At 44.5% G+C, this 15761-nt stretch overlaps 1 protein-coding gene across 2 annotated transcripts in view; it reads right to left on the bottom strand.

The window, feature by feature from the left end:
- RHEB (Ras homolog, mTORC1 binding) overlaps positions 1–6596 on the bottom strand; it is a 60410-nt gene extending 53814 nt beyond the window's left edge. The window contains exon 1 of one of the 2 annotated variants that reach the window (XM_074946324.1): positions 6290–6596. In XM_074946324.1, coding sequence (XP_074802425.1) covers positions 6290–6341 — 52 coding nt within the window. In that variant the 5' untranslated portion in view covers positions 6342–6596. The remainder of the gene's footprint in view (positions 1–6289) is intronic. The other variant, XM_074946323.1, reaches the window with a different exon arrangement.
- Positions 6597–15761: the final 9165 nt, after the last annotated feature.

Genomic DNA, 15761 nt, shown 5'->3' with positions numbered 1-15761 from the left:
GAGAAAATATAAAGCAGACAAATCAAGAGTTAATCGTAGAACAGTGTCCTTAAATAACCCTGCTGTGGCTTGATATTGTAGCTGTACATCCTGCCTCTAGTGTCCCAGCTACTGTTAAAAAGTTTACTGCAGTAAGTTTGACTTCTAAAGGGTAAACTCAATCAAAAGAAGTTTTTAATTAAAACTGGTATTTAAGTCTCATTTCAGTCCCCTGCTGGGAGCAGCCATTTTGTTTATCTTGGTATTCTAGAGCATCCCCACTGTAAAGACCATTTAATCCAGTTCCCAGTCTAAGACTTTTTCATTTTAATAACATTTCTAATTAAGTATTAAACACTGCCTAAATCCTGACCATTAGAATGTAATGTTGGGTCCTAGGTGGCTCTAATGCAATGGCTTTGGTGTGTTATAGGCTCCACTAATTCTGTAGTGACGTACATCGACATGACAGCAGGTTTTTGTTCTCCGCCAGATACAATAGTGACACTGGATATCTAGTATGTAATAGAAGGATCTGTTCCCTCTGATTTAATACTGAATGGATACTGCATCATGATGTTATGAGTCCTGTACTGAGAGGTGCCATCATTCGAAGTGACTAAAAGCAAACTCCTGACTCCATTTGTAATATTAGAAATACTGTAACTTTTTGCCAGAATAAGGGGATGTTTGCTCCATCTTCCTGCACAAATGCTTAAATTCCCCAGAACAGTGTTTGCGATCTGCCCTACTATAAATGCTATAGGGAAGTCGCAGTTCAGTCCAGAGATGGCTGCATTATTTCTTGCATTTTTTGTTTATCCTTGACAAGCATGAAGGCTTTCAGATGACTATATCAAGAAAAGTGAGCAAAGGCTCATAACATACTGTGATAGGGTTACAGACCATATGCAGAGACTACACATGCTTTGTCTACACAAGACTTTCGCCGGTAAAACTTTTGTCATTAAGGGGCGTGGAAAAAAACACAACACACACCCCCGAATGACAAAAGTTTTACCAACCAAAAGCACTGGTGTCAACAGCGCTTTGTTGGTGGGAGAGCTCTTCTGCCGACAAAGCTACCACCGCTTGTTGGGAGTGGAATTTTTTTTGCAGCAGGACAGCTCCCTCTGACAAAGAGCGACTACACTGCACACCTTTTAGCAGCACAGTTGTGTCGCTAGAAGGTGCGTAGTGTAGATCTAGCCTAAGGCTATGGCTACATTACAGTTTAGGCCCATATAACTCATGTTGCTCAGAGGTGTGAATAAGCCACCCCCCGAGCGTTGTAAGTTACATTGACCTAAGCACGGGCTGCAGGGACGTGCTGGCCGCTGCTTCCCACAGCTCCCATTGGCCAGGAACAGTGAACCCCGGCCACTGGGAGCTGCGGGGGGGCCATGCCTGTGGGTGGTCAACGTAAACAAAACGTCTCGCGGCCTGCCAGCGAATTACTGTGATGGGCCATGTGCCAAAGGTTGCCAACCCCTGCTCTACACCCAGATAAGCATGCCACAGCATGCAAAACCTGAGAAAATCATAAGAGACAGTCCAGCTAAAAAACAGGCAGGTCACCAAAAGCCCAATTAGTTATTTTAGTTCTATTAGGGACTAACATAGAAAAGACTTTTCCAAATCACTTCTGAGGGCTGGTCTGCAGTACAAGATCGGGTCAGTATAACGATATCACTCAGATGTGAAAAATCCACACCCAAACAAAGCAGTTAAACTGACCTAGCCCCCAGTGTAGACAAAGACTTTGCTCGTTGACCTAGATACTGCCTCTTGGGGAGGTGGATTACCTATGCTGACAGGAGAATCCCTACTGCTGGCATAGGTAGAGTCTTCACTGAAGTTCTACAGCAGCGCAGCTGCAGTGTTTTAAGTGTAGACAAGCCCTATATCTGAACCTTCAGATAAGGGACGTTCTCATTCCTTCAGCTACGTACTTAAGACCTGCAGTCCAACTACCAGTGTAAAGGCAGTAAAAAAATGCCATCTCCAAAGGTCCATCATACTACAGCAGAGATACACTGAGACAGTGGAGTTGGGTAACACTTTAGGGAAGCCCAACAGCCACCTTCTCAAGGCTATTCTACCAAATTACCTCATTTAAGAAACAGACACTATTCTAGTGGGAAGACAAGTGTGTCTGCCTCAAACAGATAATCCACAATAAGATGATCCCACGGCAAACATCAAACCCATCTATGCTGCTTTTCATCAAATTGTCTGCCATCCTCAGGAAACTTGGAAAGGCTTAACATTCTTACTTCATTTCACCTCATGCAAACCTATTATTCTCCTCACACTGAATTTTCAAGTATTTTATTTCCTGACCAGGCTATACAAAACATGTAGATTCTTTTTAGAGTTCATAATTTTTTAAAAATGTCTATGCCATCATTGTTTAGGATGCAAATATTCTTTGACTTTACCAGAGTCTATGAATGTTTTGAATACTAAAAAGCTGATTAACCCTAGCTACTACAGTTTGGTAACAGAGTCAAGTTCCTCCCACTATGAAGAAACTGTTAGTTATTTTCTGGGGAAATAATCATCTGGCTTCTAACTTAACTGCCTGCATCTTGTGGAGTCAAAACAACCACCTTGTCCACATTCAGAAGTTGCAATGATTTAACTTAAATTGGAGTGCTGTCTTTTCAGTAAGTAGTCTCCTCAACTTCCCTTTTCTGACAGCAATAGTGTGGTCAAGTACCTTTTCAAACATCTAAAGGAGTTTGGGGGTATGGATGAGTGCAAGGTGGCGGAAGCTCAATCCAGACAAAACGGAGATGGTAGTTTGGAGGAAACCAAGTGGAGTGTGAGGGAGAGACTATGTCTGACCTTCCGGATGAGGGTGTTTGTCCACTAGTTACTCATGTTTGCCGCATGGATGTCTGTTTAGATTCTCCATTATTGATGGATTATCAATTTTTGGCAATAAGAAAGATGGACTTCTCAACTGTACTTAGCAACGTCTCTTGGATATGGACCTCTACCACAACTGATGCTTTGTCATCTCAAGATTAGGTTACTGCAATACACTTCTTGGGAGTACATCTTAAACTCTACTCAGAAAATGAAGACTGGATGGAATGTGGAAGGCTGCTTTTTAACTAGAGAGCCAAACCTTGCACTATGCTTAATGATCTGAATTGGCGGATTATGATTTTCCAGGTGTTGGCTTTAACCTACAAATCTGCAAACAGCCTAGGCCCTGCCTACTCAGACTCTCTCTCCCTGCCATATAGCCAGAGTCTAGATTGGTGTAGGTATTAATGAGCTGAAGCATTCTTGATTTGAACGAGAACTGTTGGCAGAACATTCTCTACAATGGCCCTTCAGTTTTGGAATTCTCCCCAATCCTGCTCAGAAATAGCTCTGCAGAACATGCTGCAAAGTTCAAATTTTAGGGAGCTTCCAAAATGGAGCACTTGACAGAGAGTGCTTTAGGCAGAGTATCTTTCCTCATTTTTCTTTTACTCAAGCCTTGATCAATTATTGCTTTATCTGGTGGAGGTTGTCAATTTGTTTCTCTACTGGGTAGAGCTTTTGAAGCCATTGTCAGTCTCCTAGATATTGACAGGTTTCAGAGTAGCAGCTGTGTTAGTCTGTATTCACAAAAAGAAAAGGAGTACTTAATGCATCCGATGAAGTGAGCTGTAGCTCACGAAAGCTTATGCTCAAATAAACTGGTTAGTCTCTAAGGTGCCACAAGTACTCCTTTTCTTTTTTAGATATTGACAATAAGCTATGAATCTTATCACTTCAATGTCCTTCATGAATAAGCAGTTTTAGAGAAAGAAAGCAAAGTTCCAATGAACTTTTTAGTATTTGTTTCTGTAGTTTGAATTTTTAACTAAAACAAGTGCATGAAAAATATCTGAGACTATATTCAGGAATTCTAGCCTAAAGGCTTCCCTCATAACTTACAGTGGTCAGAGATTGTTTGCAGTGTTGTTGTACCCATGTGGGTCCCAGGATATTAGAGAAACAAGGTGGGTGAGGTAGTATCTATTTTTGGACCAAGACAGACAAGGTTTCAAGCTACACAGAGTCTTCATTAGGTCCCCAGACCTGAAGAAGAGCTCTGTGTAGCTCAAAACCTTGTCTTTCTTGGTCCAATAAAAGATATTACCTCACCCACCTTGTGTCTTTAGTGGCCAGAAAGAAAGAACTGAGTTGAGACTTAATCCATTTCTAGAATCAAATTGCTCAAATGGTAGAAGTATCAGAGAGGGACCCTAATTCTATAGGGAAGTAACTGATGTTACTCACCTTTTAAGCAGTTAAATAACTTTATGTTAAACAGTCTTACCGCCTACTTTTCAGTGTGCATCCTTTTTATTGCTGTACATATGACAGTTAAGAAACACCCATTCTTATATAGCGTATAGCAATTCTTTACTCTTCTATTCAACAAAATTCAATGTTTGGGGGCTTTGCTGATGAATTGGGGCCTAACTGAGCAGATTCAGACAATTACCAACATTTAACATTTCTATTGCAGTTGTTTCTGGAAACCCCTGTTGCGGGCAGACAAAGTACAGAGATTTTATTCTCCTTCGTGTTTCCCATCTAAATATAGGTCCCTACTGAAGATCACATTTTCAACTTTTACTAATCACAGAAGTGACATGGGGAATGACTTAGCTATCTTAATTTTTAAAACGTTTCTTTTGTTGCAAGATCAGAAATTGTGTTCCATTAAGCCATGAGAACCCTAAGATCTACCTGAAGAAAAGGGTAATCATACAGCATGGGAAAACAAAGAAAAACTGATTATAACTGTTAGTTTCAGGCTGCTGCTGGATGGTTCTGGGGAATTCTTCTGCTTGGGTTAATTTGCATGGGTCAACAGCAATAGTACTGCACATGTTCAGTGAAGTGATAAGGCACAGGTCCAGCACTGCCATGTCAGCACTACTACTATATAAACCTGGAACATCTTCATAAATTTGGGATGAGAAAAACATCTAGAGACCAGCCATCAAGAAGAAGGGATGTCCCTAGAGACCAAGGCTAGAGCAGAGTCACAAATTGGAGGAAAAGAGACACACAGGGAGAACTAGACATTTAACACACGGGGGGAGGGGGGAAGGAGGAGGAGGAAATCAATTCCAGAGGAAGAATCTAGCAGCAGGAGAGGGCTTATATCCTCTGTGCAGGGGTCTGTGGGAGAATGAATAGTGAAAAGAATCACCCCATAGCTTCCCTGAACCAATGGAACTGATGCACCCCAAGTACTGTACCTAGCTGGTGTCTCAGCAATCACATCTCAATAGCTCATAATTACTAAAAAGGTTCTGGGAAAACCATCACTCCATTAAACACACAACAGCATGTAGGAAAACATGAGAATTCATGCAACAATGAACCCTGCTAAAGTGAATGTTTTATATTAGAAGTGTTAACTCCTTAGCCAGAATGATAGCTTTACGGTGAGCCCTGAACAGTGGGCATCACTCCTTCCAGTAAGATAGCAGGCACCTGGCCATTACAATTAAGAATACTTTTCACACGAAGCATTTCTGACCAGGTGACCTTTTTAGAAAGCCACATGAGAGGGCTAGGTGAAGTCTCCCGGTAACGGCTCGCTGATCAGCACACTGACCCTCTCCTAGCCACAGGGCACCACTGGAGCCGAAGCACTCCGAATCCCCCCTACTCCAGCGCCTTGGCAGACTGAGGAGTCACGGCGAACCCGACGGCCCTGAGGCCGGGCAGATACCGAGACAGGCAGCGCTCTCACCTACAGGGCCCGCGCACGGTGCCAGCCACCAGATCCGCGAGGAAGGCGGCTCCTTTCCGCCACTCGGATCAGTTTCTGGCGGCACCCCGCACGGTTAGTGCGCCCCAGGCTTTCCCGGTCAAGTGAAGCTGCCGGAGTCCCCGCTCCCCCGGCAGCTCCCGGCCGGGCTCCACCTGTCGCTGGGGACTCTCGGCGCAAGGTGCGGAACCAGCCCGCAGGACGCTCTGGAGAGCGATGCAGCAGGAGGGGAACCCCCACCCCGGGTTCGGCCAGGCTCGCAGCTCAGCGCCGCTGCCGGGCTCCCACCGCACTCCCCGCCTCCGGGGAGGCTCGCCCCCGGCAATCAGCGAGCGGCAACCAGCCCGGCCACTCACCCGTAGCCGCCACAGCCTCGGAACGGCAAGTTTCCTAGGGCCGCCGCCCGGTCCCGGGAGCGGCCACCCGGCCTGCCCGAGCGCCTGCCGCCGCCCCAGTCTCTCCCCGCCTCAGTCCGGCCCGACCGCTTCGATTCCCCCACCGCCCCCGCTCCGGGAGCCGCAGCCCCGCGCTCACCCACGCTCCGGTAGCCCAGGATCGCGATCTTGCGGGACTTGGACGGCGGCATCTTCTCCCCGCCCGGCCCCGACCCACATCAAGGGCGTTGGCTGAGGAGGCGGAGGCGGAGGCGGCGAGGCGGGGCGGCGGGACTGGACGGAAGACCCCGAGGGCGAGAGAAAGAGGAGACGAGCGACATGCAGGGACCGGCGGCCGCACCGACCGGATGGGGCTCCCTACGCGCAGCAGCGGCGCTGTCCCCACGTGACCTCTACATCACCAGCCGCACGTAGCCGAACGTCGTTACGTCACGAGCCGAGGCTGAGATTGTGGAGTTAAAAGCCGGCCGGAAGCGCGACGGCGCGGAAAACTCGCTGCGTCATTTTCTGCCTTCACACCACCCCTTAGCTACGGGACAATTAGGACTTCTGATTGGGCCTGAACCGTAAAGTAGGTTATAATACCCGTCAGGAGATTGGCAGCAGATTATGGACGCTGACTAGCCAGCGCCATCGATTGGCTGTATTTGAAGGGTGAGGCGGGGCTAAATGGTGGGGCAGCCAAATCGTGATTGGTGGAGAGGGTAGAGTTGCGCATGCCTCAGCGATGGGGGCCTTACTGGGGTTGGTTGGTTTAGGCTCAATCAGCTTTGCGCCTTGAGGCTGCGGAGAGGGTGGGGGCGCTCGAGGGAGCGCGTGCCCGGGTGTGGTGGCGGTTGGGCTGGGGCCTCTTTTGAATATGCCGCTTTTGGCAAGTGCTGCAAAACCCGCCTGCTCACGCGCGCGGGCGGGGCGTTGACGCTCCGGCTGTGGGGCCTCTCCCCTGGTTCAAGTAATCCCCGCGCCGAGCCGAATCACGCCTCCGCGCCGCTGGGGCAGGGGCTGCGCTAGCCATGGGGCAGCCCCACGCGCGGGGGGGGGGGAGTGGGTTACGTTTCAGGGCACCTGCCCTGGGCTGCAGATTTGGCCCGGGTGCCCCCACATGGTGACGGAAAAACGGCTGGGGCAAACGTGAGGGGGCGTTGCGGGCCAGGGCACCATGCCGGGCGCTAGCTTGGCCCAGTAGCCCCTCCGTCAGAGCGAGAGGCCGCAGGGCGGCAGAAGAAGTTCCTGAAGGATGAGTTCACCTCTCTAGGACACTGTGCCACACTAGCAGGCCAGAGAGATTGACTTGCACGGGGGCAGCAACGCTAGGAAAAGGGCGATGTGGGGCGGGTGTTATAACCCACGTTACGGCTCAGGCCCGATCAGAGGTTTTTGCTTCGTACCTTAGCTAACGGTTTGCAGGGAGTTCTCACTGTAATGTGGTGCTGGAGTATTGAATCTGAGGTAGGCTCCGGCACTGCACATTTGAACCCTACCCCAGGCAGAAGTCTGGTGATCTGTAGGCATGTTGCTATTATCTGTCTCTGGAAAATGTGTTCTGCTAATTTGTACAGCTAATTTAGAAGGGGCTGTTATTTTCTGAAAGAAATATATGCTGTACATGGACTTAATACAAAAATACTCCCCCGCCAACTGCACACCCCTAGCTGCCACTCCATACTGGAACCTATTTGAGATACAGTAGGACCTCAGAGTTATGGACACCAGAGTTGCAAACTGACATAACTTTGTGTCAACCACACACCTCATTTGGAACCAGAAGTATGCAATGAGGCAGCAACGGTGACCAAAAAAAAGCAAATACAGTTCAGTACGGCGTTAAACGTAAACTACTAAAAAATAAAGGGAAAGTGTTATAAAGATAGTTGACATGGTAAGGTAACTTTCTGTGCTTGTTTCATTTAAATTAAGATTGTTAAAAGCAACATTTTTCTTCTGGATAATAAAGTTTTAAAGCTTCATTATGTCACTGTTCTGTTGTAAACTTTTGAAAGAACAACCATAATATTTTGTTCAGAGTTACAAACAATTTCCACTCCCAAGGTGTTTGTAACTCTGAGGTTCTACTGTATCATCATACAACTACAACCACTACTTGATGGGTTCCCCATCATGAAAGAAATCTTTCTTGACCTCCTGTCTTTTGGCCTTCAAACAACCTCTCCAAGCTCACCATCACACGCAAGCTCTCCACAGACTAGGACACACCAGTTCAAAGTGGTACCAGACCAGACCCTACCAGAACAACAGATGCAAAACCTGCAGATATATTTCCAGTGGCATAATGATCAACACTCCCCACAACACACCTTTCAAAATCCATGGGTCTTATACATGCCTATCACAATATGTGGTGTACCTCATCCAGTGCACCAAATGCCCCAATAGCAGCTACATGGGTGAAACCGACAATCATTTAGAAAAATTACAGACAAAAACACACTGTTACCTATGGGTAACACTTTTTACAAAGAAATCACTTTATATCAGACCAGGCCTTATCTTCAAAGGACAGCTGCACAAGACCTTCAAAAGACAAACCTGGGAGCTTAAAGTCATAATTTTGCTAGACTAAAAATCACAGACCAAATTGAGACACTGAATTTATGGCTTGTTACAATCTATAGCCTGCTAACAAAACCACCCCTCCACCCTGGTGCTTCCTCCCCACTTTCCTCCTTGTGACTGTAGGAGTGTAGTTGGGCCATTTCACTTTGAATGATTCCTTGAAATATGTCAGGTTTCAGAGTAGCAGCAGTGTTAGTCTGTATTCGCAAAAAGAAAAGGAGTACTTGTGGCACCTTAGAGACAAACAAATTTATTTGAGCATAAGTTTTCGTGAGCTACAGCTCACTTCATCGGATGCATTCAGTGGAAAATACAGTGGAGAAATTTCTACGTAGAGAACATGAAACAATGGGTGTTACCATACACACTGTGACCAGAGTGATCACTTAAGGTGAGCTATTACCAGCAGGAGAGTGGGGGGTGGGGGTGGGGGGCAGAGGAAGAAACCCCTTCCCGCTCCCCTGCTGGTAATAGCTCATCTTAAGTGATCACTCTCCTTACAGTGTGTATGGTAACTCCCATTGTTTCAAGTTCTCTATGTATATAAATCTCCCCACTGTATTTTCCACTGAATGCATCCGATGAAGTGAGCTGTAGCTCATGAAAGCTTATGTTCAAATAAATTTGTTAGTCTCTAAGGTGCTACAAGTACTCCTTTTCTTAAAATATGTGTAACTACTTATGTTAAACAATCTGTTCCATCTTGTATTTAGCTGTGACATTGAGAGCAAGTCTAGAAAATTAAGCTGATTTAAGTTACTTTGATGTACAGCTACTGCAGTAATTACATCAATTTTACATGTCCACACTACACTCCTTTTGTCAGTAGTGCACATCATCATCAGGAGTGCGTCCATCGATTTAATGGACGGTGCGGGGCACTGACAGCCTGGAGCTTCGCCACCCAGGACTGATAAACTCAGGGGTGAGGGGGAAGAGAAAAAAGTTCTTTGCTCTTGATTACAGTGATCTGAGGTGTTACTTGGAGCAATAACAGAGGAAACACTTTCAGAAAAGTGATATTTAATTTTAGGGTGACCTTTCAAGCACCTAATTGGTACCAAAGATCACAGATTCTGGCCCAGAGAGGAAGGAACCTATAGTTTGTTTCCTACTTAGGTCTGGTCTACATTAAAAAATTTTGCCAGTTAGGAGTGTGGGGAAAAACCCACACATACCTAATTGACATAACTATGCCAGCAAAAGCCCTATTGTAGGTGCAGTTTTATTCAGGGAGCTGGTGTAAGCTATACCAGCAGAAGAACTCTTGCTGATGGCAAGCTGCATCTACCCTATGAGGGTTTGCTGATATCTATGCTAGCAAATCCTTTCTCGCATAAACAGGGCCTGACTCACTTGTTTTTCCAGTTACTATTTACCCTTCCCACCATCCATGAATAAATGGTAAACATTAGAAAGTGGAAGCAAAAACAGTTCTGTCTAAGGAAATGGCTCCCTCTGTTTTTCCCAGTACATATTGTCTCACTTTGTCTTCTAGACTGTAAATTCTTCAAGGCAGGGATAACTGTGATTATATTGTGAAAATCAGAGTATGTTGTTGGCCTTTAATGAATAGTTGCACCAACAGAAAGAAGTTCTCTGATATGAGAACATAGATTCAATGAGATAATATTTTAAGACAGTGAGATGTAAGATAGCATGATGTGGATAGCATTCTGCTGATGATGCAGCACAGTCATTTGTCCTTGACATTTATGTCTGAACTTTGTTTCCATTCATTAGGGGATAAATCCTATCTCCTCGTCTATGAAAGGCTGGATGTGGGGATGGGGAGAGAGGGGTGGCATGTAGGATCTGTGCCCCCATATGCCTTCTGGCGCTTTACTTCACAGTAGCTTCCAATCTACAGGTTATGGAGGTAGAGGATCTGGTGCTATGAGGATACTCCTGTTCTTCCCTACCTTCAGGGGCAAGTTAGGATTGCAAAGGGCTACTGTGGCCATAGTGCTCTGCAGTCTGAGAGGAGGAATCCTTGCCCCTTCCCCCTCTGGGTCTAGTAGCTACTGTACAGTCCAGTGTCTGGGTCATTTGCTAGATGGCAGAAGCAAAAAGAACTGGGCTGATTTGCTGGCATTTTATTATTTTAATTGTTGTGCGTCTGTAACAACATTTGGAGGATCCTGCTGGTGTCTGTTGTAGCCATGACTGTACCTTCCAAATCTGCATAGCCCCTTACGACTAGTCCTGAGACATCTGGGCACTGTTCCCTGCTCCTCCCTCCCTACAGCATTCAGAAAATATTTTATATTTAAAAGGTGGGTCAGACCCCCTGGACACATTCCTGCCAGGGCTTGGTAAGCAGCAGTCATTCTACCTCCAGGGGATATCAGTCTGGTTCCACTGGATCTTTCTTTTGCTTCACCCCCTTTTCTTTTTTTTCCTTTCACCTCCTGGGCCATACTTATCTCTTCACTGTTTCTCTTCACAGTTAACTTCCTCTCATTGCCTCCCTCCACCAGGTGGGAACAGGCTGGCACAGGCACTGCACTGTTTTCTGATTCTCCTCTCTTCAACGGCCCAGACTCAACCTTTTCACCTCAACAATCTTTACCTCCTCCCTCCTGCTAAAAGTTCTTCAGCCCCACCACGATGCATTCTTGTTGAATAACAGTAGGAAGGAAAAGGCTACCAGGCCATTTCTCCTCCTAAAAGACATTGTGCCTTTAAGGCACAAGCCCACATAGACTCACAGTTCCTCCTGTAGCTCTCTAGTGCACAGGGAGATCATGCCCACTGCACCACCCATTCACCAGGTGCACCCAATCCCCCACACAGCCAGCCAGTGGGTGGTGGTCCAGCCTCTCCCTGCATGTATTGGGATAGTTAGCATCCCAGAGGTTTGCAATTTTGCCTAGGCCCTATAAGATGTACCTGTGATTGGCAAAAGAGGGGATAGCTGGTAGAGGCCTACAACTCTGCTCTAGAGGTTGCATGAGCTCCACATTTGTTTCCAGACCTAATTCAAGATATTTGTTTTGATACATAGGCACAAAAGGGCCGTAGTTATCTCAGAAACATCCTCTCTGCTTGAGTTTTACCTTGATCATTTTGATCAGCTGGGCAGGTAAGCTGAACCTCCTTAGTTTTGTTTGTCTGTGGGTAAGGCACCGTCATTCAACAGCCTTCAACTGTGAAATTTCCTCCCAATCTGGGTCCAACACGGCCTGAGTTTCATGCTCAGATAATACAGAAAATTGGGATGAACACAGTATAACAATTTGTCAACCTTCAGGGCAGAGTGCAAGGCCTATCTGTTTTATCCAGGCTCTTGATTTTGTTTGAAGGAGTAATTTATATGTATGTGTTAATACTGGTTTAGGTGACATAGTGCACTGTTTTTATTATAAACTAGCCTAGAGCATGATAAGCACAGCTAATAAATGCAAACCATAACTTCCAGGCATGTGCCTAGGCTGTGAGATAGTGAGTGGTCAAAATACAGACACAAACATTAAAAAATCAAGCACAAAATTGTGAGTGGAACACCAAAAGATAAATTCTGAGGCAGATTGGGGTGCAGGTGGGAAAAGGGCAGATGGCAACCTTTTTTATTTTTTTTTTTGACCATTCCTACATCTGTGGAGATGAGGTGGAGGAGGAAAAACTGAAATGAATCTTGCAGGGGGGTGGGAAACTCATGGTGACATGGTGCTGTTTGAAAACCACTGTCCTAGAATACCAGCTGGGTTTATACAGGGGCAGGGAGCCAATCAAGAGTCATGAGCCTTAACTTTGCTCCCTGTTAGAGTGCTTGAGCCAGGACTTCCGATGGGCTGTGTCCATAGCAGGTTGTGAGTAGTGGAGCACAAGCTAGTTACAGGTACTGCTGGGTGGCAGCATGGAGAGGTCTGCCTAATGGCCACAAGAGTTCAGGCTCCTATTCCATATCCTGAGTCTCTTCCATGGCACCACGTCCTGCAGATAAGGAACATGTTGGACAATAGTATGGTTGGGTGGCCCATGCAACCATGACTAAGCACTAGGTAATCAGGGAAAATGCACCCTCAGCAGTCCTCCACCCTGTGCAGCAGCACCATGTGCATGCTAAATATGCTAAAGAGAGAAAGGAGAATGGAGGCCTGGTGACATGCAAAAGTAGAGAATTCTTTTGTTTGTACTGATTTCCCTGTTCAATGGTAGTGTTACGCACTTTATTACTGATTTGAGTATTTTATTACTGTTGTTTTGGTGTTGTAATGGCAATTGACCTGCCTGAGAATGCTTTAATTTTTTTTGTAATACAGCTGTGTTCACAAATAAAGGCTTTCATTTTATTAATAGGGCTGTTCATTAATCGCAGTTAATTCACGCAATTAACTCAAAAAATTAATTACGTTTAAAAATTAATTGTGATTAATCGCACTGTTAAACAATAGACTATCAATTGAAATTTATTAAATATCTTTGGATGTTTTTCTACATTTTCAAATATGTTGATTTCTATTACAACACAGAATACAAAGTGTACCGTGCTCACTTTATAAAATTGTTTTTGATTACAAATATTTGAACTGTAAAAATGATAAAAGAAATAGTATTTTTCAATTCACCTCATACAAGTACGGTAGTGCAATCTCTTTATCATAAAAGTGTAGCTTACAAAGGTAGATTTTTTTTTTTTGTTACATAACTGCACTCAAAACAAAACAGTGTAAATCTTTAGAGCCAACAAATCCACTCAGTCCTACTTCTTGTTCAGCCAATTGCTAAGACAGACAAGTGTGTTTACATTTATGGGAGATACTGCTGCCTGCTTCTTATTTACAATGTTACCTGAAAGTGAGAACAGGCATTGCATGGCTCTTTTATAGCCGGTATTGCAAGGTATTTACATTCCAGATATGCTAAACATTTGTATGCCCCTTCATGCTTCGGCCACCATTCCAGAGGACATGCTGCCATGCTGATGACGCTTGTTAAAAAAATAATGCATTAATTAAATTTGTGACTCAACTCCTTGGGGGAGAATTGTAGTCTCCTGCTCTGTTTTACCTGCATTCTGCCATATATTTCATGTTATAGCAGTCTTGGATGATGACCCAGCACGAGTTCTTTTTAAGAACACTTTCACAGCAGATTTGACAAAATGCAAATAAGGTACCAATGTGAGATTTCTAAAAATACTACAGCACTTGACTCAAGGTTTAAGAATCTGAAGTGCTATCCAAAATCTTGGTCGAGGTGTGGAGCATGCTTTCAGAAGTCTTAAAAGAGCAACGCTCCGATGAGGAGACTACAGAACCCGAACCACCAAAAAAGAAAATCAGCCTTCTGTTGGTGGCATCTGACTCAGATGATGAAAATGAACATTCATCTGTCTGTCCTGCTTTGGATCATTATTGAGCAGAACCTGTCATCAGCATGGACGCATGAATGGTGGTTGAAGCATGAAGGGACATATTAATCTTTAGAGCATCTGGCATGTAAATACCTTGCGACGCCGGCTACAACAGTGCCATGCGAACGCCTGTTCTCACTTTCAGGTGACATGGTAAACAAGAAGCAGGCAGCATTATCTCCTGCAAATTGTAACCAAACTTGTTTGAGCGATTGGCTGAACAAGAAGTAGGACTGAGTGGACTTGTAGGCACTAAAGTTTTATATTGTTTTATTTTTGAATGCAGTTTTTTTTTGTACATAATTCTACATTTTTAAGTTAAACTTTCATGATAAACAGATTGCACTACGGTACTTGTATTAGGTGAATTGAAAAATAAAATTTGTTTTTTACAGTGCAAATATTTTTAATCAAAAATAAATATAAAGTGATCACTGTACACTTTGTATTCTGTGTTGTAATTTAAATCAATATATTTGAAAATGTAGAAAACATCCAAAAATATTTAAATAATGGTATTCTATTATAGTTTAACAGTGCGATTAATCACGATTATTTTTTTAATCGCTTGATAGCCCTATTTATTAATAAAGTTTATTACCATCGCTGCATCATATAACTTGTATTTAGAAGAAAGATAAAGACATAAGGCATAACTGGGAAGCTGTATCAAACAATATCTCCGTTCTTCTATTCAGAGCAATCCATAATGAAAAGCCACAGTTCATATCATACAAACCACCCTGGTATAAGCAGTCATCTCATGCACAATTAATAATTCATGACAGTCACACACACCCCAGTCGTAGCATACAGCAATAGTACTTCTTTTACTGTAAGAATCATGGTACAAATACAACCATAAACATACTGTTTTCCCTCTTCAGTTGATCCATGCAAGTTCACAATGTGGGAGTACAAAGCATTGCTGACTTCCCTTGTCTGGGTGCAGCCTGCTCCAACTGTTACAGGAGCACCATCTGTCTAAGTGTACCAAATCAGTAATCAATTACTATCATAGGCCCATTGAGGGGCAAGTGGCTCACCTTTGGATTCACAAAGAATGTGCAGAGCACACCAAGCCACAATAATTCACACAACATTGATGACACTGGAATCTAAACAATTCTATAAACAGCACCAGTGGGGTTCAATCTGCCAAATGCACAGTTGACCACCATTCCACACTTGAGAGTGTAATTTGCCAGGGCCTCTGACTCAGGATATAATTTCATAAACCAACACAAAAGGTTGTAGTCAGGGGTACCCTAGAATAACATTGGGGACAGTTACTCCATTTATGACCATCAACTTGGGTGGGAATAGTGTTCTGGCCTATCCAAGAATGTAGATTCCCAATCAGGGGAAAACCCTGGCATCATGAACCTTTCCAGTTTAGCCCATGTTGGCGTCCATAAATCGGCCTCTGTGGTCCATGAGGGTCTGCATAACAATGGAATAGTACCCTTTCAGTTTATGTGCTTAGGTGCACCTTGAGGAAGACAAACTTCAGACACATGAATCCCATCAATGGCCCTGGAGCAGTTTGGAAACACCATTTTCTCAAAGTCAGCAATTTAGGGACATTGTTTATGCCCACCATCTTTGGATAAATCATACACCTGATTGCCTCAGAACCCTCCACCGCCACTTTACCCACAGGTAACTTTCCAACACC

Source organism: Natator depressus, chromosome 2, assembly GCF_965152275.1.
Source record: "Natator depressus isolate rNatDep1 chromosome 2, rNatDep2.hap1, whole genome shotgun sequence".
Classification (NCBI taxonomy): domain Eukaryota; kingdom Metazoa; phylum Chordata; order Testudines; family Cheloniidae; genus Natator; species Natator depressus.
Note: the sequence above shows the minus strand (reverse complement) of the source record. Positions and strands in the feature narration are given on the sequence as shown.